The 27,349-nt window shown below is 49.1% G+C and overlaps 1 protein-coding gene across 1 annotated transcript in view; it reads left to right on the plus strand.

Moving 5' to 3' along the window:
- Window positions 1–5,799: 5,799 nt before the first annotated feature.
- Window positions 5,800–27,349, plus strand: part of Sim1 (SIM bHLH transcription factor 1) — a 68,737-nt gene continuing 47,187 nt past the window's right edge. Inside the window, exons 1-8 of the mRNA XM_021657961.2 lie at window positions 5,800–6,423; window positions 14,927–15,009; window positions 18,098–18,187; window positions 18,642–18,750; window positions 18,891–18,976; window positions 19,571–19,770; window positions 19,946–20,052; window positions 20,675–20,822. Of these exons, the coding sequence (XP_021513636.1) occupies window positions 6,249–6,423; window positions 14,927–15,009; window positions 18,098–18,187; window positions 18,642–18,750; window positions 18,891–18,976; window positions 19,571–19,770; window positions 19,946–20,052; window positions 20,675–20,822 (998 nt within the window). The 5' untranslated portion in view covers window positions 5,800–6,248. The remainder of the gene's footprint in view (window positions 6,424–14,926; window positions 15,010–18,097; window positions 18,188–18,641; window positions 18,751–18,890; window positions 18,977–19,570; window positions 19,771–19,945; window positions 20,053–20,674; window positions 20,823–27,349) is intronic.

The following is a 27,349-nucleotide window of genomic DNA, read 5'->3' on the forward strand; positions in this document are numbered from 1 at the left end:
GGTTCTGTGATGCACACTTTTACTCCCTGCACAGAGGAGGCAGAGGCAGGTGATCTCAGTGAGTTTGAAGACTACACAGTAAAATCCAGGCCAGGCAAGGATACATAGTAAGACTCTGTCAGAAAAGAAGGAGGAGGAGGAGGAAAAAAGGAAAGGAGGAAAAGACGGAGGGAGGAAGGGAGCAGGAAAGTGATCTTCCTGGGTGGCTTGGTGCTTTTTGGACCTTGTTTTGGGGCTTCCCTCCTTTCTGAAGTGGCAGTCTGAGTGAACCGACTTCAGACAACCTCTTCTTGCTCATGGGCCTCACCTAGACAGCCAAGTCGCTTTATGCTTGTTATCCCTCAAAAGCAGGACAATCACTGCAGACCCTCCACCCTTCCAGCCTCTCAGGGAGACTGATACAGGAGTTTCCAAGTGTAGTTCCTCTGCTGGCCACAGCGGCAGCACTTGGCAAGTGACAAACTATGGAAGTGGTCTTGGCATTCAGTGTTTTAACTAACCAGCCTGGAGACTCCCTAGATGGCACTCCCATGGTAGATTCAAGAAGGCAGTCCCTAGCCAAGAGACAGTCACTCTCCACCACTCTCCACTTCACGTCAGCCGTGAGGTGGGGTCCCTGGAAGGGTCAAGGCTACCTGAGGTTCCTATCCTAGGGCAGCAGCCTAGTCCCGTTAAGCAATGGCAGTCTCAGCAGTATCCACACTGGTCCCAGTAGCCCTAAGTGCCAAGGATTACACTGACACCCCTAGCTAAAGTCGTCACTCTTTTCTTCGTACGGCCAGACTTGCAGGGTGTCATATTCTACTGCCTGCCGTAGGATTTCATATTCTTAAATTAGTGTGGAGCTAGCTAAAGGACCATGCTTAAGTGTCTCCTGCCCCGCCTCTACCACAGGTTATCCAGAGAAATGGCTAGGTCTGAAAGGGAGCCAGCACAACAAAATCCCTCATCCCCAATTTCTACAGAGCTCAGAGCTAGGCAGGTAGCATAGTTTGGAGTACCCTGGAACTAGCTTATGAGAGAGACAGAGACAGAGACAGAGACAGAGACAGAGAAAGAGAGACAGAAAGAGGACACCCAACTGGAGCTCAGGAAAGGAGAAAACTTTCTAGAAAGCTAGTCCAACAACCCCCAATGCCCTGAGAGGCTGTCTTTAGCATACTGGAGATGCCCAATCCTCAGACTTCTCACCTTTTCCCACTGGCTATGCTCAGTCCTTCCCTGCCTGGAAATCACTGGCCTGTCTCAGCCAGCTTATCTAGAGATCTGACAGTTAAGGAGCAGGTTAGGAGCCACTCCTCTAGCCTGCCAGTGTCCGGATGGCTGAATTAGGTATGCACCACTCCTAGCTCAAGGTCTGAGAAGAAGCAAGGTGGAAAGTGTAGGCTCCCATCAGCTTACAGTCTGCAGAAGGAGCAGGATCCGTTTTCTTTGCCTCTACAGCTTTTTAACAAATGTTTTATTTTAAAGCATAAAATGTGTGCTTCCCTATACAGCAATGAACAATAGGAGCAGCACTCAGTGTTCGGCGGCCAATCCAAGCTTGTATTTTAGACTGTGCTTTCAAAATGTAGATGGAAAATATTCAGAGTATTCAGAGAAATAGAACAAAAGCCTTATTTGCATTTGCCCTTCTTGTTTTTCAAGTTGGTGACTATTATTTTCCAGTGTGTAGCCCCTGAAGCAGGTAGTTTTCTGATATTTTGAAGGTCAATAAAGGCAGATACCTGGGTGAAAACTCAGGAAATTCTCTCTCTTAAATTCTCTCTCCCCCACCCTCCTGTCCGCTTTCAAAGATTCCCAATTAGGGAAGCAACATTTACTATAGTTCTAAATTATTAATTTCTAAACTATTAATTTTGAGTCTGTTTTTTTTTAGGTTTCTGTTTGTTTGTTTGTTTGTTTGTTTGTTTTATAACGGGCTTGCCCCACTGGGAGGGGCAAGGGGTCCATCACAGCAACTTCACAGGAGCTGTCAAGATGTAGGTCCAAGATAGGATTAAGATCACCATGTAGTCTACGGAAGAAAAAAAAAATGTTACTATATCTGAAGACCTTAGTATTTCCCCAAGCTGTTCCGAAGTAGACAGTTGAACGCTGCATATAACATATTAAGCTTCTTCATGTGGCCACCTTCAGACTTTGCATCGATTTATAAATATGCTTTTTCGTCTTGATCTCGCCATTAGTTAAAATACCTATGTTCTTTGTACACCTGAGGAAATGGAACGCGTGCGCGTGTGACAGTGCGTGTGTATCTCTCTGGCGGTCTGACAGGAACTACTAGATGTAGTTACTAGAACTGTGGCGTCGAGGCTGGGCGGGGGGCGGGGGGCATGAAAGCAGTCTGCCGAGCGGCTGGAGTTAGCATCACCAGGGATTCCCTTCAGCGCTCACTCGCTCTTCAACAACCCCAGGGTCGTGGTCTCTGACTTAAAATTCAGGTGAGGTGGAGAAAGGTCAGCCCCCTCCGGGTCGAGGCCCCTCCCCTGCTCTCTGGACGCGGTTGGCAGCACAGGCTCCGCCGGGTCCCGCATCTACCCGGGAACCTACTGCGGCCACAGTCCCGCCGGCCAGCTTCCCGGGGCCCCCGGGGAGAGGGACTTCCAGAAGTTTGCGGCCACCCCTCCCGGCTGTTAGTCCTCTTGGGGCAGGAAAAGAGGGGGCGGTGTGGTTTGGGGCCTTGAGATCTCTGCTCCTGAAGCCTCCGTGCTCCCGGGAGGTGACTAGACCGTTTGGCACCGGTGGTGGCTCGCCAGGGCCGTCCCCTTTCCTCTCTCTTTGGCAAAGAAGCGGACGGGGTTGGCCTTCGGACTCCGGAAACTTGTTCCACGTTTCCCACGCCGGGGGTGAACGCGGGCACGTGGGTGACACCCGGAGTTCGGTCCCCAGCTGGTGCGCCCGCTGTCTGCAAGGGCGGGGCTGGCGGGCGGGGCCCAGGTGCCCCGCGCGGAAGCCGAGGGGGCCGGTGCCAGCTCCGACCTGAGCGCAGAGAGGAGAAGAGCAGGTGGCCGGCCGCCTGGCTAAGCCACTCCGCGGACAGTCGCGCGCTGAGGATGGAGAGAGGAGCGGTCACCCCTCTGACTGTACTCGAGGAGGCCTCCTGGCTTAGTGCACAGCCGGGCTTCTGGGGAGACGTTGGAGGGACTGGCCGGGGTCCCCAGGACGGTTGCTTTTGCCGCCGAGACCCCCGTCCTCACTCTGTCCCTCTTGGCCCCGAGCGCCTCTTCAAAGGCGTCGGTCGGTTGGAGAAGCCTCCACCAACCCCCACGGAGGGCAGGGTCGGGTTTCGGGTCCCAGGGAGGCGCCTCCACACTGCCCGCGCGGCGTCTGAAGTAGAGAGGGGCTGTGAAGGAGAGGCGGGCGGCGCAGACGCTGTCCTGAGCGAGGTCCGAGCAGAAAACTGCCGCTTAACCTTAAGGTACCTGCCAGGGTTCGGTCTGGTGAATAGTCACATCCTCAGCCCTGCGCGGGTTAGAGGAAAGGGGACACACACACACACACACACACACACGCACACGCACACGCACATGACATCACCTGGGGGAGTCACACACGCACACACACACACACACACACACACGCACACACAACATCACCTGGTCTTTCTGGAGAGCCACAGGGCACCCCTGCCTCCCACTGGCCGCGTACCTTTAGATGGACGCGTGCGGAGTTAGGCCTCTAAGTGGCCACAGCCACGGGGAGGTGGGGGGGGACTACTCCTTCCGGATTAGAGCCCTGACAGCTGCAGGTTCCCTTTCTTTCTTTCTTTCTTTCTTTTTTTTTTTTTTAACACCTACACAGTATTGGGTTTGGTTCTTTTTCTTCCTCTTCAAAACGTTCACCTCTTTCCAGGAGTCGCTCAGCTGGGTAGTTACTCCCCGCGCCCCGGGACGCTTCCCATTGTCCTAGGGGCTCCCTCGCTGCCCCTGGGAGGCGGGGGACCAGGGGTGACAGATATCTCAGTTCTCAAGGGGCGCCCTTAAAGGTGAGCCCGGCGTCAGGATGGCACACGCCTCTCTCTCTCTCTCTCTCTCTCTCTCTCTGTCTCTCTCTCTCTGTCTCTCTCTCTCCCCCCGCAGAGAGTTTATTTTCTCAGAGGCAAAAAGAGGAGCAAAGCGGGCGATGATGGCACCTGTCTTCAGGGAAACTGAGATATTTTTCATTGCGATCTGTTGCCCTTTTTTCCCCCCCCCTCTCTCTTTCGAGATGACTTTAGAGAGAAGGCGTCTCAAACAGGAGGGTCTCTAGACCACCGGTTTTCTGGAACAGTACTTGTGAGTTGGTTTTGCGGGCTGCTGGGGGAACCGGACGCCTTTGGGGTTCCCGCGGTATGTGCTCTCTCTGGAAGAAATGGTCAAGCGGCCTTTTGTCTCTCGAAAGAAACCGGCGGAGTCGCCCAACAGTTTACTTAATAGCGCCGTGGGGCACCTCTCTGTGTGCAGCGCTTATTCCAACGTTCTGGCCTCAAATGCCACCTCCCCGCCCCCACGCCCCAGCTCCTCTGCCCGCCCGCTGTTTCCCATAGGAAACTGCCCAGCGGAGCTGCCCGTCTCCGACCAGTCCCAAAACCCTTTTTTCTTTTTTTCTGTTGGACTTAAAGGCAGGTATTTATTTCATCTGGCGACGGATTTTGTCACAGTGGTGTCAGTGTGAAAAAAGAAAAGAAAAGAAAAGAAAAATTGGTCCAGCGTGGGTGTCCGGCTCGGGGTCCTGCAGGCGGGAGGCTCGTGGCCGCGGGCAAATCCTGGCCGCCGTCCGGGCTGCGGTCACATCCCTGCCCGCAGCCGGCCCAGGCAGGGGAAGGCCCGGCGCTGGGCGCCGAGTCCGGGCTGCGCGAGGGGCGCACGGCCCGCGGGAGGCCCCGGGGTCGGGGGCGGCGGGGCAGCGGCGGGACAGCGGCGACCCCCGCGCCCAGGGGCTCCTTAGGAACCGAGCCGCCGGGCGCCGCGCAGGACGCGAACCGGGACGCCGGCGGGAGGAGGGGGAGGCGCGGGGGGCCCCGGCGTCCCCCCTCCCCAGCCCGAGGGGCCAATGAGCGCCTGGCCTCGGGGCGCGCCTGGCCAATGGGAGGAGGGGTGGCCCGTGAGTGGCAGCGGGGGAGGGCGGGGAGGAGGGAGCCTGGGAGCCAAGTTGAAGCTGAGCCGGGTAAGCTCTAAAGAAGTTCCAGGGGGGCGCTCGGGGCTCCCCGATAGGGACGGCGCGGGCTCCAGAGCACCGCGGAGGACTCGGACTCGGGACCGCGTCCTCCCGCCGCTGTCCTCCCAAGTGTCCGTCCCCCCCACCCCCCACCCCCCATCCATGCCGGGGGATGAGCGACCGGGCACGCTCAGCGGGCAGCGGCTGGCTGCGGGGAGGAGGCCGGCGCGGAGGCTCGGCTAGGGCGCGGGCATGAGCGCGGCGAGGGGTGCGCACCTCCGCGGCCTCCGCGGACCCGAGGTAGGTGAGCCGCGGGGAGCCCGGGGGCGGTGCCCGCGACGGGCTGTGGTCGCGCGTGCCACCTGTTAGCCCCGGCGCTGCGGTGCCCGCGGGGGTCCCCGGGGCGCATCGCCCCCTCCCAGCCGTGAGCTCCGCGGGGGCGCAGGCTGCCGGAGCGGGGAGCAGCGGGGGAATTCAGCCCGGTGGGACTCCCCTCCCCCCCTAGAGCCTGGCACGGGGTGTACTGCCCGCCCCGCGCCCCGCGGACGCGCCTGGCCGCGACGGGCAGAATTTGGGCACCCCGGCCCTCAGCGGCGGCGGGTTGGGGTCCAGTCGAGCCGCTGATGGTTCAGTGTCTGCTGTTCTTGTCTCCGCAGTGACAGAAGGAAGTTACCCCGATCCCTGTTCGCCACCAAACGGGTCGCGGAACCAGAGGGGCCGAAAACAAACAAACAAACAAACAAACAAACAAACAAACCAAGCGTCAGGTGCTATAAAGGTCGATTTTTCCTCGGACCCGGGTTCTCCCCGCGGGACAGATGAAAACGCTGGCCGACGCTGTCTCCCGGGAGCCCCAGAGGAGCGCCCGGATTTGCCGAGAACCAGCCGCCTCCGCTCCTACCTCCGCCTCGCGTCCGAACAGCAGATATTTGGCTCGCTGCGCCCGTCCCGTTCCCGCCGCCGTCCCGGCTCTCCTCGAGGCAGACCTGAGCCTCTTCGCGCGAAGTTATGTTTCCCAACCGAGGGCGGTCTCTAGCTGAAAGTTAACTTCTGGTTTTGGATGAGTCTGTGGAGTTTACGTTCTGAGAAGAAAGGGAGCCCGAGGCACGATGAAAGAAAAGTCTAAAAATGCTGCCCGGACGAGGAGGGAGAAAGAAAACAGTGAATTTTATGAACTGGCTAAATTACTGCCTTTACCCTCGGCCATCACCTCGCAGCTGGACAAGGCATCCATCATCAGGCTCACGACCAGCTATCTCAAGATGAGAGTGGTCTTTCCAGAAGGTAAGCAGGCGGCCGCGCTAACCGAGACAGATTTCGAGGAGGGGCTGAGCCTGTCCTAGCCAGCAGAGGAATGCGCTGGTGTTTGCCACCGCGGGTCGTGGTCTCTGGAAAGGGAAATTTAACCGCGGTATCTGACCAGTCAGCGCTGAACGGCTCGCCGGTGCCTTTTCTAGGTCTCTCTCCTCTTCCCCACGCTTTCCTCTCCAGCCCAGCAAATCTGTCTGGTTGGGGAAAAGCCCAATAGTGCTTTTGTCAACACTTGGCGCCGTTTAAAGTACTGCTAATCCAAACACGACTTTTCTTTTTATTCCTCTCGTCAGAAATGTATCCAGTAGAAAACAGGAGTGCTGCGGCCCGATTATTTTTGCTAGATATGAATTAGACCTGTGTACATGCAGCTAGGTAAGCCAGATAGTAATTTCTCAAAGGGACCACAATTCTTCAAGAGGAGCTGGCGTGTGCACAGAATAGCACGCCCCCGACTCCACCAGTCTCTTGGCTGTTCTTAGTAAACTGGTTTTGAGTTTTTAAGATGTTCAGAGATTCCTGAACTGGAGCGTGGCGAGTTGCATTTCTGGCTTTGGTGTTATCTGTAAGATACACTTGTTTCAAAACACTCAACATTTGAAGAGAGTAGAACAGACAGAACTGTCTCCTCAGTGGTGACTGACAAATCCAGAAAAACCCTCACAGGGCCTAGAAGTTAGAATAACTGAGCAGCAGATATGATTTAAAATTGGAATTTCAGCGACCAAGATTCGCTGTAAGAAGCAGAGCATGGTCGTGTGTGGAATTATTTCTGCTTAGTCGGGAAAGTGAATACTCGCCAGGGAGGGGACACTTTGATCTTCCATTTGCTCGTCCTAACTCACACCCAAATAACAAACAGAACAGAAAAATATTTTCTTAGGGGAGGAAGTTTTGAGAATGTAAAAGAATGATTGCCAGGCAAACAAAACTTCTAGAGAAAGGAGCATGTTTATTTACAAATGAGAGCTTCTTTTTGACCCGTTGTTGGTTTTGGGTGTTTGAGGGGTGTTATTTTTGATGTGTGTGCATGTGGGGGGGTAGTTATTACTTGGGATGAAATTTCACCTCACTTGCTTTTTTTTTAAGCTTGCAAAAGTGCTTCAAACTCGTCAGGGCCGCCACAAACCCCTTCTAAACAGTTTATTTCTAATCTCTAACTCATCAGTGGTGTTGTCTAGTTAGTTCCTTGAACACCTCTTTTCACCCTGAAATCCAGGGAAGAGAGAAACTACAGTTTAGAAAATCTTTAAAAAAAAAAGTTTTTAGTTTTGTTTTTCAAGAACAAAGGAGAAAGGTTGTGTACATTAAAACTTGCACCTCATATCCAGACTGTGCTGAGACCTGGGAAAATCACCACTCTGCCACACTGCCTTTCTGCCTAAAAAAGAGATCTCCCTGTCTTTTATACTGTCAGCGCCTACTTTATAAAAATAAAGCGATTTCGAACTCAGCCGGCTGAGCTGTTCCTAACAGGATTATTAGCAGCGATTTGTCAGCGACTGCGGTCTCAGTGGGCTCCCTTTCTGCGTGATTTCGGTTGGGTCTCGTCAATTATCGCTGCCGATGTCGCTCGCTGTTTGATCAGAAACAGCATATGGTGCTGCTGGTGGGGCAGCGAGGAACCGCGGGAGGAGAATAGAGGGACGGCTTCCCGGGCAGTCACCCGGCACAGCTCTGGAACCGGCGCACCAGATCCCCTAGTAGCTGGAGAGGTTCGGGCTGGGTAGCTTTGGTGGTTTTGTTTTTGTGTTTTAAGAGAGGAAGCTTTCTTGTAGAGGCGCTAATCCTTAAACATAAAAAATTAAAAAGTAAATTCGTTATAAGGAAATAGAAGGACCCAAAGTAAATCCTCGTTACTTCTAATAAGTTGCCGGGAAAGACTTTCACGGAGGTCCCCTTGGTGTGCAGGCCATCCCCTCTGGCTGCTTGATGGGACAATTGTGCTTTCTGTAGCCCCCTCGTCCCGAATCCTGGCCCCTCCCACCCCTCCTCTGGCTTACGGAGGAGTGTGGGTTTATGAGGAGGAGGGGACGGACGAGGTGTGAACTCCGGGCACACCATTTATTTCTCCAGCTTCTGTGGAGTTCATAACTCACCCGCTGCACCCACCCGACGAGCTGGACAGGATCGTCAGCACCTAGGAATGAGGTTTCAATTCTGAGAATGTTTGAGCTTCAGAAACCCCAAAACGAAATAGAGCCCTTTCAGATTTTAAAGAAAACAGAAACAATTACAAAACTCAGCGGTCTTCAAAGGAGCAAAATAGTGACAAGCCGCAGAACCGGGCGCTGCCTGCAGGTGGAGCTAAATTTGGGTTTAGCCTTTACTTAGGGTTCACAACCTAAGCGTGGGGGAAACGGAACACTTTTTACCCCTGTCATCTTTTTAGTGACACTAAATTGAATTTGAAGTTACTTTACACATCCTGAAGCCTTTCTACCACATAGCAGGTCTTCAATGAAAACTTAGGAGTAAGTATAGCTATTTTATCCTGGTAAATAGCCTATCACGTTTAACATGGATTTTATAAACCATTTCATCTCCAGTGATTCCAATTCTTAGGGCATGGTTATAGGCATAAAAAGTTGGTTTTGTCTATACATTTCACGTATACTACTGTGTAATGCCCAGAGGTTATAGGGTAAAAGAATAAACAAGAAAATCTTCCATGCTCTTCTGGAATAAAAAGGGAGGGGGGGAGGAAAATAGAAAATACACCCTTACACCCTTATCGTTGTAGCTGCTGTCTGGGCCCATGTTTATTTGTGTATTCAGTGTAGATTATACTGAACAGCTGAGTGAGAACTGAGGGAGGGAGAGGGAAGAGGAGGGGGAGGAGAGGATAAGGAGGAGGTGGGGACAAGACACGGGTATTTGGGATAACTAAGGACTCAGCATAAAACTGGGTGTGATGGTAAACACAGGCAATTGTCGTTCTTTGACTTGGAGGCCCAGAGCAGAGGAAGAGGTGGAGATGTAGGTAGAGGGAGATGAGGAAGGGGAGGGGACAAGAGTTAGAGATTTGATAGTTGAAAGGAAGATCAAGGAAGAGCACAGTGAGATCAGGAAAGTGCAGGTCCTCGACTGAATCATCCGCTCTAAAAGCAGTCTTGAAAAAGACAAACTGAAGAGTGTAAAAATGTATGTCTTTGTTGTAAACAAAGCCAGAGAGACGGTTTTAAGGCATTAAAAACAACACCACCACATGACTTTATTTACATGCAAAACAGGACAAATTCAGCTTTCAAAGAAGTACAGATTTGTCACCCAGCTCTATTGTAGTTTTGGCCAGAGACATAGTACTGTGCTGAATAAGCTGAAAAAATCAGATATGGTTTCAAATCTTTAACTTTTTATAATTTTGTTAATATCACTACACTTCATTGTCAACATGTCTATGAAAGAAAAAAAAAGTAACCACAGAGGTGAAATTAGTAAATGTTTATAGACAAAATTCCCAAGACCTACAACATTCATTCAAAACCTGAAATCCTTAATCACTGCATTTTTTTTTGTAGTAAAAAAACGAGAGAATAAAAAAGGCCCAGTTTCCCACGTGGATTTGTGATTTAAGGCTGTTTTTCTTGCTGCTCAGGGTAATGATTGAGCATTGGGTTTCCATGTTTATTTTCTAACACAAGTTTTTCTCATTTAAAGCCTCCTTTAAGCACAGTTTATGCTCAAGTCTGGTTTTCTCTGCTTAGTTCCAGTTTTGATGTTTAAGTGGGCGCAGAATTAAACTGTGTGCAAGGCAGATTTATGACTAGAACTTGTAGATTTGATCAATGGAAAATATTTTTTTAAAAGAAAATGGATGTATCACTAATTAAAAACAATCAACAGACGTAACATGACACGCTATGGTGGGATGCTTTCAAACCGGGCGCAACCGTCCTTCTAAGGCAAACGCTTAAATGTATAAGGATAGATCTTATTTTTAGGAGTTTTATTATTATTATTTCGGGGAAATCTCGATAGCTTTGAATTTTTACAGTCGAGTGCAAATTTCGAACGAAAACTCCCGGATTCCTGCGGTATTCCCTTGTCGGTTTAGGTATTTCTCAAAGAAAAGGAGAACAGCAACAGTAAATAACCGGCGAATTGTTTGCGTGGGTCATTCCTCGCCAGTCCCTTGGATCCCGTTGTTTAGGATCAGTCCGGCTTCTCCGGAGGTCTTAACGGAGTGAGTAGAATGGGCTGAACTTTTCCCTCAGGTTTGGCACGCTGGCATTTCTGACACTCTGTTGGTTCCGTTCTCGCTTCTTAGGCGAGACCCCGTTTAACACGCCTTTCCCAGGGCGGAAGGTTCGCGGCCCACTAGGCGAGAGTGATAGGTAGGGTCCTCTCGGCCGTATCATCTCTTCTTCAAGCCCTGACACGGTTTCCAAACCAAGCGGGTCTTGGGCTCCCCGAGAGCCGGCGGGTGTCTCTCCGACCCCGAGGCCAGGCTTTGCTGGACACCGTGGCACACCCTTTGTGCTGGCAGCAGTCGCGGGCGCCGGCTCTGGGGGTGGGTGACTTAGAGAAGGTCCCCCACTCGCGGGAGGGCACCAGAGGTCGTCAGGGCGACCTCGCCCTGGAGGTGAGGGTGTTCCAGGGAGGTGGCATCACTAGGCCGGGGCCCGCGAAGAGTGAAGTCCATAAAAGTAAAGCGAAGGCTCAGGACACTCCCCCCACCCCTGGTTTTGAACTAGGCCCGGGGGAGCCCTCTGGCCCGGAGAGGCGGGCGGGCCAGGGCAGGGCGCGCGCCCTGGGCCCACGCAGCCGTGCAGGCCTTGCCGAAGCGGGTGGCCTGGACCTCCGTGGGGACCCGTTTGCCTCAGCGCCTGGCACAGCTGCTGGCGCCAGCAGAAACGCGGACGCGCCTGAGTATTGGACGACGCGCTCTGTCCCGGGACCGCACCAGGGGCTGGTCCTGCCTGGAGCCCCCGTTCCGCGTCCCCCTGTCCCCAGAGAACTGCGCTGCCGACCCGCGCCCAGCCGGAGCTCGGAGGCCGCCCGACGCAGTCCCAGGGACGCCGGGGCAAAGTTTTCAGCCCGTGTGCACCAACGTGGCTTTTGGGGGTTTGGGGTTTTCTTTTTCTCACATCCTCTGCCGAGTGGCAACTACTGGCCTCGGGGACCTGAAGTTAGGAAGGATGTGGGAGAGTATGTCTCACCCCTGAGACCTTCCTCTTGTCTCAGAGGCATACTAGGCTTTATGGAGAGAACACACACACACACACACACACACACACGGATATATACACATATATCTCTATATACGGAGGTGCCTTGCTGGTAAGATAAGGGAGTAAAGAAAGAAAGAAGGGTCCGCTGCAACAAGATCTCCTCTCTCCGGCTAGCAAAGGAGGCGATGGTGCCTGATCCGTAATCTGTATTTTGTCAAGGGCATGAAATTCATTCGAAGAGAAAGCCCGATCAATTTATTTTTGCTGCTTGCAATAACACAGCTGGATGATGCGTTGAGCGCGCGCTAGACTGGGGCTCATCATTCATTCACCGAGAACGGGCCTAAATGGTGCCTGTGGGATTAGGTCAATTTTAGTGGATCTACTTCGCCTCATTTGGTTACTAATTGGTTTCTTGTTTTATAAATCGAAATCTCATTTTCAGGAAATTACAAAACCCGCGCAGTCAGTCCATTGAGGTAATCCTTGGGTCAGGGGGTATTTAAATGGAAATGGCTTCCCCGCGCACCAAGGGGGAAGCCACAGTGAAACTTGCTTGGGTTTTCACATGAAACGTGAGCTAGCCCTTTCGATTCTTAATAGATACATCCTTTCTAATACTACTTATGTAAATATGATAAACCAGACTTTAAGGGAAGTGAGGGGCCTGAGAGAAGAAAATTTATCTGCCGAGGTTAATGTGGCATATCTTGGAAATCTTCCAAACTAGATTATGTTTTCCTTTGTCTTCAGCCACTTTAGCTGGGGAAAATCCTTTTGTCTGAAACCTGATTTAGTTATCGCCTCCCTCACAGAGAGCCTTTTCTCCTCTGCAAAACCCCTGTTCCCTCTGCCTCCCCGAGCGACAAGGGAACCTTTAGATCTTGTTCTCACTGTAATCCCGCCGCAAAGGGAGCTGGTTCCTCCTCATTTTAAACAGACAATCAAAGGATTTGCGAATTTTCTGCGGTAGGTCAAGTGCAGGAACGAAATCTCAGCTACCCCCGCGGCCAACCGAAACTGGGTGCCGGGGCGCTTCCCCGAAGGGCAGAGGTGAGAGGGTCGGGGGCAGCGCTCTGAGGTTTGGGGGGCGGGGGGACGGGCAGCCTCGCTGTGCGGCGGGGAGGGGTCCTCCACCCTGGAGGGGGGCCGCCCCCCTCGGTGAGACTCAGGAGGTCAGGGCAGCCGGGTCCCCAGGAAACATTAACCCGGCCTCGACCGCGCGACAGGTCCCCCCTGCCGGCAGGACGGGGCCGCAGCCCCTGAGAAAACAGGTTTCCTCGCAGGTGTGCGGGGGTCGCGGGGCGGGCAGAGGGACCCCGGGGCTGGCCCGCCCCCGCCCCGGCTCGGGCTGCTCATTAACCTGCCGGCGAGCCCCGTGTCCCCTCGCAGGCGCATGCTAATGAGGGCGCAACCCGGCCGAGCCCAACAGGCGTCTGGACTTCCGCGGCGGGGTCTCCCCACGCGTCCCCCGCCAAGCCCGCGACCCCACCCGGCCATTCTTTCCCTTCTGTTGGGTGTTTCTCGTTCTTTAGAGTGCGGAGGAGGTTCCGGGGTGACCCTCGGATTGTTTTTTCTATTAAAGACGTCTGTTTGCCTAAAAGGCAGGTTTGGCTGGCTTGCGGGGCTGCGGGGACCGGTCCCAGGCAACCGCAGCCCCGGCTCCCTGGAGGACCCTCCCGATCGCGGGGCCCAGGGTCGACGCCCACCGAGCCCCGGGCGGGCGCTCGCAGCAGGGTCCTCCCTCTTGCCCTTAGGGCGGCCCAACTCCAGCTCCTTCTTTCCGGGTGGGGGACGAGGTTGAGGAGGAGGAGGATGTGCTGGGAGGGGAGGGGAGGGAGGCCACCGCACCAAGGGGAGGGTGTGTGCAGGTGGCTATGACCCGGCCCTCCCGTGCTGGCCTGCGAGGTGACTGGGGCCAGAGCCACCGGGTCGCTCGGGAAGGGGAGCGGGGGGCTGGGGCGTCGGAGGAGGAACCACGCAGCTCGGTCGAGGGAGGGAGGGCGGTCGCGGGAGCGGGGCCGCACTGTTTGCAGAGCAGTGCGGAGATCGTTAGATTTATTTAGGTGAGCAAACACCCGGAGAGACCCCATTTGAGCGTAAGGGGCTCGTCGTCAGGGTTTCTATCACTTGCTTAGGAAACGGGGTCGAGTTGACACCTTCAAAAAAAAAAATACTCTAACCGAATGTTTTATCATGAAAAACTCTCCCCCCCCTTTTTTTCCCTCCGTATTATAATTCGAGCATGTTGGTCACGGTCTGTGTTTCAGAGTATTTCCTCCTAAAAAACAAATCACCTTTAAGAAGTTAAGTCTTGTTCGTGGAGGGATTTAACTACTGAAGTAATTTTGTTAGCAACAGTTAAAAGATACCCATACATAATTGAATATGCGCTTTTTGTTATTTTTTTACTTCTTTCTTCGTATGGGCAGTAGACTATATTTTATATTAATATATGGGGAGTCTTACAAAAACGTTTCTTAGAACGTCTTTGCAAAAATGTGGTGCCAAAGGCTTAAAAGGTTAACCTGCCAACACAAAGGGAAGGAATGGCCTGTCTTTGTTGATAGATGGTACTGGAGAAGTAGGAAAAAAAACAAACTATCCTCTAGGTCCACAATAAAGCGAAAATAGTGCCTAATGGCTGGAATCTCAAGATAACCTACTCCAGAAAAGTCCTTGGTGTTCTTTGGAGAGAGGGATACGACAAGGGCTTCAAGGGAAAAGAATAAGGAAGCGTTGCCTAGGGCGCTGGTGAAAGGGGAGCTGAAAGCTGACCCCAAACAGGACTTTCTCCAGGGATATTCAGGTCAGGCTGAGGGAAACCGGCGTCTAGAAAGCCCGGCAGCCAATCAGAAAGGCCTCCGGGGACTGAATTTATGCGGCCGGCGGCCTCTGGTGTCTTTGGGTGGCGGTTGCGTTGACAAAGTGTGAGGACTCTCGGGCTCCTTGGAAGAACGAGGATGAAAACTTGGAGCGAGAAATAGCTCCCGCCCCGAGCTAAACAGAACAGGAAACGCACTCCAAAGATACTGGGATCGTCCAGGGCTGGGGCCAAGGGAACTCCTGCAGAACAGGAGCTGCGAGCGAAACAGATCCCCACCCCCACCCCCACCCGGCAGATGCAAATCTGATCCAGAAAGGGGCAAGACACACACACACATACAGAGAGAGACAGAGAGAACACACACACACACACGCACGCACGCACGAACGCACGCACACACACACATTAACTATACTCTAGCCCCTGACTGCCCCTAGGCCCGGGTTCTCTCGGTAAAGGCTGTGTGTCTCCACAGGGCTTGGCGAGGCTTGGGGCCACACCAGTCGGACCAGCCCCTTGGACAACGTTGGTCGCGAACTCGGCTCTCATCTGCTCCAGGTACAGACTCAAGACTCCTGGCCGCCCCGGGCACCACAAGCGTTCTTGTTTTCTCAGGGGGAAAGGGGGCATGCCAGTAGCTCCCCTTAGATGAGAGCTCTTAATCTAGCTCGGTAAGAATGGGTCAGCGGTGCCTGCCTCTGGAGGCGGAAAGGGAGGCAGAGTGACGACGGAGACTTTTGCGTTTGCAATTCAGCCTGGCAAGGCCCTGGCAGATCTCTCTCTGTCCATTTGTAGCCTTTGGGCTAAGAAAACTGAAATGGAGGCAGGGCCCAAAAAGCATCCGAAATGAAGAATTTGCAAAGGAAATAACCCGGAATCTGCAGTAAATGCCCTCAGTGCTTTAATCCGGTGCATTCCGGATCCAGCTGTGTCTGCAACTCATTTTGTCTCTTCCCGGTAGTCCCCAGGCTTCGTCCTTTTGCCAATGCTCCTCTTTTTTTTTTTTTTTCCTTCTGGTCCAAGCTCTGTACAAATCCAACAACACACACATGCACACTCCCAGTAATGAGTTTAAACAATGTGAGGGTGGCCATTGCTTTGTTATTTGCAGTGCACAGGGTTTTTAACTGCCTGTTGGCTGCTTAAGTCACAAAACAAATATTTAAAAAAAAAAATAAAGCCCCCAGTGGCGTTTTTAGGTGCCACACTCGCACCTCCCACCCCATCCAACATCCTCTATTACCATTCGGGTCCACTGGGGTATTCTAGAGTGGGAGCCTGGAACTAAGGAGCCTAGTGGAACCAGCCAGCAGGAAGCCAGTGGCTGGGTCTTTTGCTTCCCATTGCTATGTTTCCCTTTCCCTCCTACAGACCAAATAGATTTATAGCTTTAATGAACAAAGAGAGAGCTTGGTTTCCCAAATGATCTTGCCTCCATTTTGAATTTATCCAGAAAAGCCTTAGCTCCCTTCACTGAAGGGAAGCATCTGACCACAGGTGAAGTACCTTGGTCTCCTATGCTGTCTCCTCTTGCAGTCCTATTTTATTTTTCCCAGCAGTATGAGCAGGAAAACAAAACCCAAATAGCTTTTGCCCTTTAGACTTTTCTTGCTTTCTTTCCTCTCTTCACTAAGCTTCTGGTAGTTCTTCCTTAACACCCTGAAGTTCAGGGGTTCTTCACTTCCCTCTCTGTCGGTGTTCACGTTTCTACAGTTTGATTTTCCCTCACTGGGCACCATGTCTCAAGCTTTTACCTGAGCTGGTTCACCTAACAGACGCTGGAAGTTCAGCTGTACGCTACGCCAAAACCCCTGCCCTCCTGACGTTTTTATTCTTGGATGTTTCCATTCTCAGTGTGCCGTGGAATTTCTGGTGGTGCAGAAGACGGAGAAAAGCAAGAAAGGAAAGGAGGGGGCCTCCTTTCCAAATCGGAATGGGCCCAGTTAGAGAGGGCTCAGTGGAAAGTGTCCTTTGGGCAAAGACTTGAGGAAGTGACATTAATGGCAACATTCTCCTCCTTCCTGTGTTCCTACAACATGACCTCCTCCGTTCATCTTCTGTTCTGCCTATCTCTTTTTAAAATTTCACACTATTGGCTGTGATGTCATTTAGACAAATCCGTCACTGTTTCTTCTCTCCCAGCTCCAAAGCCTCCTGCAGCATCTAAACGGCTTAGTCCCTGTGACCCCAGCTGGTCTCCAGTCTAGACCACCTCCTGGGCTCCCAACCTTTGTTTGCCCGCTGCCAGTTAGACACATTTAAGACAAGAATGTATTATCTTCCTTTTCTGACTTCTACTTACACAGCATCTGGGTTTCCAATTGGAGAGATGACATGGGATCACAGTAAAATCTCAAATTTTCCAAGTTTTCAGCCTTGGTTAATGGCACTGTCTTCTGCTTAATATCCTTACTGAAACCGGAAATCAAGCTTATGCTGTCTGCCATCGAATTAACATAAAATTTACATTTACTATCATCATGAAATTGAATGCTCCCCTTTTCTAGACCTGATTTTAGGCCTGCATATGTTCCTCATCCTGACTCCTATAGGTCATCCTGCTAGAAAAAAGGAACATGAAAATATATTATTCTCTTGCTTAGAGCATCCAATGGAATCACAATGCCTGCAGGGTGAATTACAGGGTCCTCAGATTGACTTTCCAAACTCCAAATTCCAAAACAAAAAGAAAAACAAAAACACAAACAAACAAAAAGATAAGAGATGTAGCCCCATCTCATATCAGTCTTACCAGCTCTTAATACTCCAAGTCAACCTTCCCCTCAGCCTCTAATTTCATTGTATCATTTCTTCTCCTTGAGATACTCTTCTCTTTTGCCCATGCTTCTTCCTCTTCAAGGGTCTAGTGAAAGTTTCTGGCTTTCTTTCCTATTCAGTACTACCTACTTAATTGTGTGGTGAACACATTTATCTTCAGGATAGATGTCCCTCTGAGCTCCCGGGGAGCAGTCTGAGTTACGCTAGGTCTCCATTGCCTCATGCACAGAGACGGAGGGACAGGGAAAGGTCTGAGAACTTTCTTTACAAAGAGCTTGCCAGCTTGATGCACCAGTGTAAACATACACAAAGGCACACACTATAACGCTACTTTACAGCCTGGCTGCTCAGAAAAGCCTCTCTCCTCTCCTAAATCCCCCTCTCCTGATTTTACCAGTGTCTTGGCCAGCTTGCTTCTGTCTATAACTTCAAATTGCCAGTTCTCCCATGTCAGCCAGCGTCTGCCACACTGGATCTTTCTCAAGCCTAGCTAGTTCTCTCTTTACGACTGATCACTGCCACTATGGAACCCTTCAGTATTGACACAGGTTCTTACAGGAACCACTACCATCAGGACATAACCTACTTCCTGTTGAAGGCTGGGATTCAGCTCTCACACCCAGAACTTTTGTGTGCATCTGCCCAGATTTTCTTTTTTCCCCACTTCAGTGGATTTTGAGTTTATATAGGGCTTTAGCCGTGTCCATAGCCTCCTCTCCCTGACCTGCACTGGGAGGTTCTAAAGAGGAGATCCTTCTATGTCCTATTTCTGGACAGTCTGTTACAGTCTTTCTGTACGGACTGTCTCTAACGTCAGCTCTCCTTGCTTCATTTCTTCAGATCTCTCATTCTGTTTCTACCTCCCCAGACTCTGGATGGCTTCATCTTCGTGGTGGCCCCAGATGGGAAGATCATGTACATTTCAGAGACAGCTTCAGTTCACCTGGGCCTTTCTCAGGTAGGTGAGTGGTTCACCCTTCCAGCCTGCAGTGTTCACAGCTGGAATTGTCGGGGAGGGCTTCCCCCAATCATTTTATATCTGCATTTGGGCCCCGAAAACCCCTCAGGGGACAGGAAGACTCCATCCCCCTGATTCCTGGACTGCCCTGCCCTTTAGCGTCTATTGCAGACTCAAACAATTGCTACTTTTTGGGATTCTTACCATAGGCTAGACCTGGTGGGAGGAGTTTACATACTTGTGTCGTTTTACCAAGGCTTGAAATTGTTCTCGTCACTGTCACTACCGACATTATTTTACAGGCGAGGAAGCCAAGAGTTAGATTAGATGCTCTTGGTAGCATGTAACAGAGCCTCCTCCATCCTTATGGTCCTACTGACCCCCTGACCCAAGTTATCAGCTTCCTCCAGGGCACTGTCCCGCTACAGAGACAGTGACACCGTCCTCTTTACAGGTAGAGCTGACTGGGAACAGCATTTATGAATACATCCACCCGGCCGACCACGACGAGATGACAGCGGTGCTCACAGCCCATCAACCCTACCACTCCCACTTCGTACAGGGTAAGGCAGGCAGGCTCCAATCTGCTCACGTCAGTCATCTCGGGGGCTCCCCCCACCCTGTTTAGCTTTGGCCAGGATCATTGTTTGGGGCTGCCCCTTGTCTGTCCTCCCGAGAGGCTCACTCCTCTTCTTTCTCGCAGAGTACGAGATCGAACGCTCCTTCTTTCTGAGGATGAAATGTGTTTTGGCCAAGCGGAACGCTGGCCTCACCTGCGGTGGCTACAAGGTGTGTGGTAGAGGTGCCCTGTGAGGATTGCCAGGCAGGACTTGAGGCTTCTGGGGTGAGGGTGGTTGGTTCATGCCCCCAGGACCACACCTCTGCGTCCCAGTCTTCAGAACTGTGGCTCTGAAAGCTTCACTGTGGTCATTAAACTTTGTGGGCACCTGGGGGACACTTAGAAGACTAAGTCTCTAAGTGGATCAGGACGCGGGGGCTGCTCTTTTAGGAAAGAGCCTTAAGAAATGTAAAGCTTTTGAAGCCCACAGTTATTCGGTCCTCACGGAATTTAAGAACCAAAGCCTTAGCTGCGAGCTGGGGTTCTTCAGTTAAAGGAGACTTTAGTTAAATGAAAGCATCTTTTGGGGAGCAGGATCCCTGCCCTGATTCACCTGTGGTAGGGTTTGGTGAGAACCTACCATCTGCATCTTTTTCTTTCTTCAGTCACTTTTTTTGGTGGTGGTGGTGGTGGGGTGGGGTGTGGAGTGTGGGCGCACCTAAGCAAATGTGGCCAAGTAGAACCCTAAGGCGTTTCAACTCCTCCGCCTCCTTCAGGACCTCTGCTGAGTCTCGCCCCTCTCCCCTTCTCCCCCCCACCCCCAGGTCATTCACTGCAGCGGCTACCTGAAGATCCGCCAGTACAGCCTGGATATGTCGCCCTTCGACGGGTGCTACCAGAACGTGGGCTTGGTGGCCGTGGGCCACTCCCTGCCTCCGAGCGCCGTCACAGAGATCAAACTGCACTGCAACATGTTCATGTTTCGTGCCAGCCTGGACATGAAGCTGATTTTCCTGGACTCCAGGTGGGCGGGCAGTGGGGAAGGGGACCCTAAAGAAGGGCAGCGGGAGACGGAGAACCTTCTCTTGGGATCACTAGCCCGTTTTGCAGGTGGGGCGCCTGACCAGGTTTTGAGAAGTGGGGAGGGCGGAGGGGTGATGGAAAGTCCTCCATTCATCCTTAGGGGATTTCCCCCCCAGGGTGGCAGAGCTGACTGGGTACGAACCTCAGGACTTGATCGAGAAGACCCTGTACCACCACGTGCACGGCTGTGACACCTTCCACCTACGCTGCGCCCACCACTTACGTAAGCCCCCCTGCCCCTCCCCCCTCCCCCGTCCCCCAAGACAGCTGCGGAGCTGCAGGACGGAAGTCCAAGCAGGTTGCGGGGAGTTTTCCCCAGAGGGTTGAGGTGGTTGCGGTCCGGGTGACTCCGAAAGGGTCTGCTGGGGCCGGGTCTGGTGTCTCTAACTGAATGGAACTGCTAATAGTGAAAGAGTCCGGGGCCAAGGGGGCGTTCCCCTAGTGGGGTTTCATTCTCCACCTGCAAACAGCACTAAAGACGAGAACTGTTTACACAACCCAGGCTGCTCTGCCCGGGCGCATTAACTCACCTGCCTTCTGGATTTAGAGCTGGGATTCCTCTTCTGCAAAAGAAAGAGCGGGTCTGGGGAAACCCTTCACGTGTAGCGTGTTCTCCACTGCTGGTGTGGACCAAGAGGGACCAGGCCAGCCCTCAGCATATAACAGATATCTGTTCGTGGGGCTCAAGACCCAGCGCCGTCTAACCGGGCGATCCCTGGGTGGGGGGTTTGCCCGTGATCCCCCCCTCCTGAGCATCACCGAGGGGGTGTGCGCTCAAGGCACCCGGCCCTCGGGACCTGTCGGGGACAGGCCAGGGTTCACCGCCCCCTGCCTCTGTCTTCTAGTGTTGGTGAAGGGGCAAGTGACCACCAAGTACTACAGGTTCTTGGCCAAGCACGGCGGCTGGGTCTGGGTGCAGAGTTACGCCACCATCGTGCACAACAGCCGCTCCTCCAGGCCGCACTGCATCGTCAGCGTCAACTACGTCCTCACGTGAGTGGCCTCCTCCCACCCGGGGCGCTTGTCTCTGTGTGCTCGGGCAGGGAGAGCGCGGTTTGACGGCGGCTGCTCTGCACAGCCTCAGGTCGAGGCCTTGGAAGGCTCCCTCGGTTGTTTTCTAGGAGAAGATTTAGGAGTTGTTTATTTCTTTCTTTCTTTGTTTTTCTTTTCCCAATACCGCCCATATTTGCTTTCTTTTCCTCTCTTAACCTTTAAAGCGAACCCCGTATTCAATAAAATCTAACGCGGCAGAGAGAAAAGAGAGGGAGGGAGAGAGGGAAGGATCCGATGTACGAGCCATTTACCGTTAACAAACTGGACATCTGTTTCACTTTTTCAGATCTGGGGTTTGAAGTTCTTAATTTTAAACAGAGTCTTCAATCAAAGTTAGGATTCCGAAAGAGTGTTTCTTTCCTTGAACCACAAAGCGGGGCTGAGTGACCAAGCTAGTCTCGCTTTAACCCCTAGAAAGCAAAGGCTTCGGGTTAGGCTGCAGGAGTTTGTGCGTGCGCCTTCCCTGGGTCCGCGGGGTCGCGACAGGGCAGGTGTGGCGGCTGCCTTGGAACCTTGTTCTTTCCAGAGCCGTGCCTAGCAGCCGGTCACGTGGTCTAATATGCGCCTGCTGAAGAAAGCATATTCTGTAGTACAGTGCTTGTGAAGGCCAAGTTGCACGATTGCAGTCTTTATAAAGAAATCTTTTGTGTGCAGTTTATCATTTTTTTTTTTAATGGCTGAAAACTTGTGATTTGTGATTTTTAGGGATTTTTTTTTTTTTTTACTTTGGAAGCAATGACATACCAGACACTTAGCAGAAATGTTGTTTTGACGTTAGGAAGTTGGCTAAGGGATGCTCTTCGGAATAGAACGGAATATGCAGGATGAGAGTTGGATTCATTCCACGTTGCTTTAAATTGTCAAATAAAAAATATAGTTGCTGGAAATATGCTTAGCAATAACACTCGGTGCTTTGTTGAAGAAGAAAAATCTAATCCAGTAGACTCAGAAAATGGATTTGGTTTAAGTAAGGATTGCTTACTTAAGAATAATAGATGGGAAAAAGAATAATAGTTGGTTGTTAAGAATATTTTAATTGCTCATTTTTTAGCAAACCATGTGAAAAGAAGTATTTGATGTTTGTAACAGCAAAAAAAATAGTGTATTTTAATACAGAGTAAAAACATACCGTTATTTTGGGTATCATGAAGCAAACTATGTAATGGACACAGTTTTTCATATTGTTAAAATAAACACAAGAGATTGGCAAGGCACAATTTATAAAACGAACCCGTGAAACAGAAGTAGTAAAGGGCGAAAAATTATGTCTGCACACCATGGAAAAGAATGAACATTTTTAAAGAAAGTGCTTTATAAATCTGAGACATCAAAAGCATTTTTCTGTTCTCTGCTGGTGCCTATGGCTAGTGACTATTCTTTATCAAACAGCAGGGCATATAGTCACACAGGCCCATATAAATGATCTGAATGGAAATTCAGCTTCCCAATGGGTAAGCTTAATTTGTTTGGAATAATTTTGAAATATTCTGGTTTGTTTTCCAGTGGTAAGTGTTATTTTCTTCCTTCCTTCCTTCCTTCCTTCCTTCTTTCTTTCTTTCTTTCTTTCTTTCTTTCTTTCTTTCTTGTCTGTGTAATTTTTTACATACTTCTTGGGAACTGTAGAATTAGAGCCTCTACTTTACATCAAGTTTAAAAGAATGTAATGACTGTACATACATGATTTATGGAAGGAAAACTGGTGTGGCACACACTTACTGAACATTTTGTACCTCCGTTGAAAATAGTAAGGAACACACAGAAGTGTAGCACATGTTCAGGCACACAAGATGGAAAGCTGAAGTTGGCTACCCTTTTTCATGAGTCTAAGCTCCCATTCCTCGTGTGAAAATCCTCAGAACAATTTTTTTTTATAGCTGCAAATGTGGAAACTGCTTCAGATGAAATGTCATCATTTGGCTCTGTGTGTGTTGACAAGATTTCACAATGAGCAGGTTGTTCTTCGTTTGATGTGTGTATCACACATCTGGCTGGAAGTTACTAATTTACATTGTCTTAGCAAATTAAATAGATGGCTATTGATTCTCCATGGTAGTGGTGAATCACCACATTTGTTCTTAAGGCTACTTATCCATGCAGCCAGAGAATGGTGAGATGAATCTTTTCCAAACACACCACCTCTACAGTGCCCTTAAACACCAAGCAAGTTCTGAAATAACTTGACACTCCAGATGTTTTCCAAATGTAAACATTTATGTAGGGTACACTTTGAAGTGATTTTCATGACATGAAAGTAGAGGAAAAATTTAAGTAATCAGTGATCAAATAAGAGTGTAATGTTTTGGTAGAAGCTATGTTCACGGGTAGTTTATTCTTCTAATTTCCTAATGGCAAATGCACTTTTAAAATATGCTTAGAAAAAAAATCAGTCATTATTATCTACTAAAAGCACCAACGGACAGAAATCTCCTTAACCTTACCTCAATAAGCATCTGCAGTGGTGCTTGTAGGAACAGCTGCATGATTTTTAGAACAGGTATTGCCTACCTTCTTACTGGCTTCTGTATGAGCGCTGTATGTTACAGATCTGAAGAGAAAAATGAGAAGACACTGTAACTATGAATATTCTTAGCTTCTCCACTGTCTGAGGCCCAGTGTAACATCCACAGTGTTTTTGTAGCATCATCCCCACAATAACATAAAGGCACCCCAGTTTACGATTTTCTATAAGACATGAATAATCTGGGAGAGTTCTCTTCCACGTTAAAAAAATAATCTTATATAGTGGACGCTCACTCCATGTGTGTTAGGTGCTAGAGACAGCCCGTTCTTAGTATTAAGAGGATAAATACATTGAGAAAGCAGCTAGCTACAGTGATTGCTGGGGAGAGGCCTGGAAGAGTAAAGTACAAAAAGAAAGTACATTGTATGAAGACTTGAGTCTGGAATTCATATGTACTTCAGTTTAATTGGTAGTAGTAATTATTCATAGCTAGTTCAGATGGAAAACATTAGTATTTAATGCAAAGAAAATTGAAAATGTAAAACACCCAATAAACTATGAAAACTAATTTAAAGGAAAATGGAAAAATACTGGTTCTCTTTATAATTATAGACTTTGTGTGTTTTAAAATTAAGAAACATTCTTCTACTTTCAAGATAAATCAGTGGAGTTCAATAATCTTTTAAACTATAACATTTTTAAGACCTAGGTGCTGAAAAAATAGTAGAGTGTTGACATTTTGCACATTTCTTTTATGTCTCTCTATGGCTGTATGTGGTCAATTTTTATGTATAGATTTCCTACTAAATAATTTTTTAAAATAGATATAGACACTGTAGTTCTAACATCCTTCCATGTGCTGCCTAGCTATTGTACCAGTTATGATGGCACATTTATGGTAGTCTGAATTACTGCCTATTGAAGCTAACAATTAGCATTAGTTTATAGGTGCCATTAAGATCACCCTACCACTAATATTTATCAAGTGTTCATTGACAGATGACCCTCGTGAGTCTTCTTGATAGTATTTTTACTATTTTGAGACAGCTTCTGTAACCCTAAAGCATTATAGGCTAATACTATTCTGATATCATGCTTGGGAAATAAAAGAAAAAATAGATTTTGAATGATCTGACAGATTTAATATTTTCAGTCCCCCTCCTTTTTTTTGCTGGTAAAGAGGACTGATCTCCTTGTTTACTAAATTTAGAATTTAGAGCACCATTTTTAGTGGAAATTCTCAAGTGGTGTTGTAGAATGATTTATAGATCATGTAGAAGAAAGTAGTTTTCTATGTAGAAACTTCAATCTCTATGTTACTAAAATCAGCACATGGAGACAATCCAGATTTGTGGCTAACTACTAAATATTCCCTTGAATTTGGAGAAAAGTTGGCCAATGCTGAGGGAGAAATATTTCATGTCAGAGAAAAATGTGCTCCACATTGTAGTTAATGCAGGTCCCAGGCTTCTTGTTCTTGTTTGCACACGGTTCTTAGTTAAATATTGTGAAAGGCCTCATAATTTTCACAATTAAAAAGAATTTTAAAATGTTAAAATATTTGGTAAATAGAAAGCTTTATACATCCTTGCTTTAATCAGCAAATGTTAAATAAAAAAGAAAAACCCTCTCAGGTTCATTTGTTCTTTCAGATAGGTTAATGGTGCTGAATTAATTTCAGTGTGAAGATTCAAATTTGTTTAAATTTATTTAAAGACCACTGGTATTTCTGTTGCTTACACAGTTTAGGAAATTTCTTTTGAAACTTGGTGATCAATACATATAACCATCAGAAGTCACCTCTTCTTTATGTTGCAGATGTCAGATGAGGGACGACCCTAGAGGACGTATCAAGTAGTTCTCTCTTACACCTCAGATTTGTGGGTACTTGTGTAGAGTTGATCTTTTTGAAGGTTCAAAATATTAACTATATATTAATGTAGACTCACAAAGTAGATTCTGTCCTTAATTGTATTTAATTTCAGTCACAACAACATTGAGCATCAAATTTCCCACAGATGATCCTTTGTGTACCTTAATAATTATAGAAACAGACTGAAGATACCTGTTAATAGTAATTTATAACTACCAGCAAATTCTATTTAAAAAAGACCTAAAACCACACCAGAACTGTGAGATTTAGGCTTTTTTTCATGTACACAGCACTACTATTCATTTTTTTTAAAAGATTTATTATTTTATGTATATGAATGCTCTGTTTTCACACACACCAGAAGAGGGAATTAGATTCCATCACAGTTGGCTGTGAGCCACCATGTGGTTGCTGGGAACTGAATTTAGGATCTCTGGAAGAGCAGTCAGTGCTCTTAACCACTGAGCCATCTCTCCAGCCCACTACTATCCATTTTAATCTTAGCCTTAATAACATTTTCTATTACGCCATAATTAAAACTATCTTTGTTGTTGGTTTTTTTCTTATTCCCCACACAGGGTTTCTCTGTATAGCATGGCAGTCCTGGAACTTGCTTGCTAGACCAGGCTGGCCTCGAACTCTAAGATCTGCCTACCTCTTCCTCCAGAGTACATGCACTGCCCCACGCAGATTTCTCCTTCCTCCACCCTCTGCGTCCTTTAAAAAGGTCTTACTGAGTAGTCCTCAAACTCCCAGTCTTTCTGTTGCAGCTTCCTGAATGCTAGAATGTCAACAGAACCCTAACCGTATTTGCTTTGAATTAATCTTTTATGAACTTGAGAATTTAGTGTTCTATAAAGTAACACTAAACACCCGTTTCTTCCTAAGTACCATCTTAGTTGATTGATTATTTTTCTTTTTCTTGAGTGTTCTGTGTAGTGGTTGGATCATAGATCTCACTTCTCACTTGAGGAAACTGAGGCTCACTTGAGGAAACTGATGGAGACAGGGATTTAAAAAATATTTAAAATTATTGTTATTATTGTTATTATTGTCATGCACCAGTGCATACAGTGCTCTTGGGAGCCACAAGAGGGCATGGTTTCCCCAGGGACTGGAGTTACAACCAATTGTGAACTGCTATGTGAGTGCTGGGAGTCAAACTCAGTTCCTCTGGAAAAAGAAGTGTGCCATTGCTCTGGCTTTCAAAAACCAAGAATAAAAAAACAAAACAAAACAACAAAACAAAACAACAGAGCCAGGTGAGGTGGCACACGCCTGTAATCCTAGCAGAGGCAGAGGCAGGCAGATCTCTATGAGTTCGAAGCCAGCCTGGTCTACAAAGTGAGTCTGGGACATCCAAGGCTACACACAGAAACACTGTCTCAAAAAAAAAAATCCTCATTCTTTGAGATTTTGTTTGATTTTATTCATCACCATTCCCTAACTCCTCCCAAGTCTACTCTTTTTTTTCCATAATTTTATTTTTCTCATTAGTTACATTTTGTTAATTCTGTATCCCAGCTGTATCCCTCATTCCCTCCCCAATCCCACCCTCCCTCCCTCATCTCCTCCCTGCCCCTTTCCAAGTCCACTAATAGGGGAGGACCTCCTCCCCTTTCATATGACTCCCTTTTGTCAGGTATTTTCAAGACTGGCTGCAAAGTCCTCCTCTGTGGCCTAACAGTACTGCTCCTCCCTTGGGAGGTGGGGAGGTCAAAGAGCCAGTCATTGAGTTCCTGTTAGAAATAGTCCTTGTTCCCCTTACTATGGGAAACCAATTGATTACTGAGCTATCACGGGTCACATCCGAGCAGAGGTTCTAGGTTTTATCCTCTCATGGACTTTGGTTGAGTGTCCATCTCAGAAAAGCCAAGTCTACTCTTTCTCCCTTCACTTTCCTGTCTACTCAATGTCAAAGAATTTTTTTCAGTTGTTAAAAACAAAACCAGCACACCCATTGAACCTAATTTGTGCTGCCCAGCTGTCACATGCAAAGACACACTGACTATCCCTCTGTAAGCAGCGTTTGCTATCAAATGCCAATAGCTCCCGAGCTAGTGGTGGGGTTACATGCTTAGCTCCCTCCTCACGTGCTGAGATTTTATCTGTCCTAGCCTGCGCAGTTCTTGT

This window comes from Meriones unguiculatus, chromosome 20 (genome assembly GCF_030254825.1).
Source record: "Meriones unguiculatus strain TT.TT164.6M chromosome 20, Bangor_MerUng_6.1, whole genome shotgun sequence".
Classification (NCBI taxonomy): domain Eukaryota; kingdom Metazoa; phylum Chordata; class Mammalia; order Rodentia; family Muridae; genus Meriones; species Meriones unguiculatus.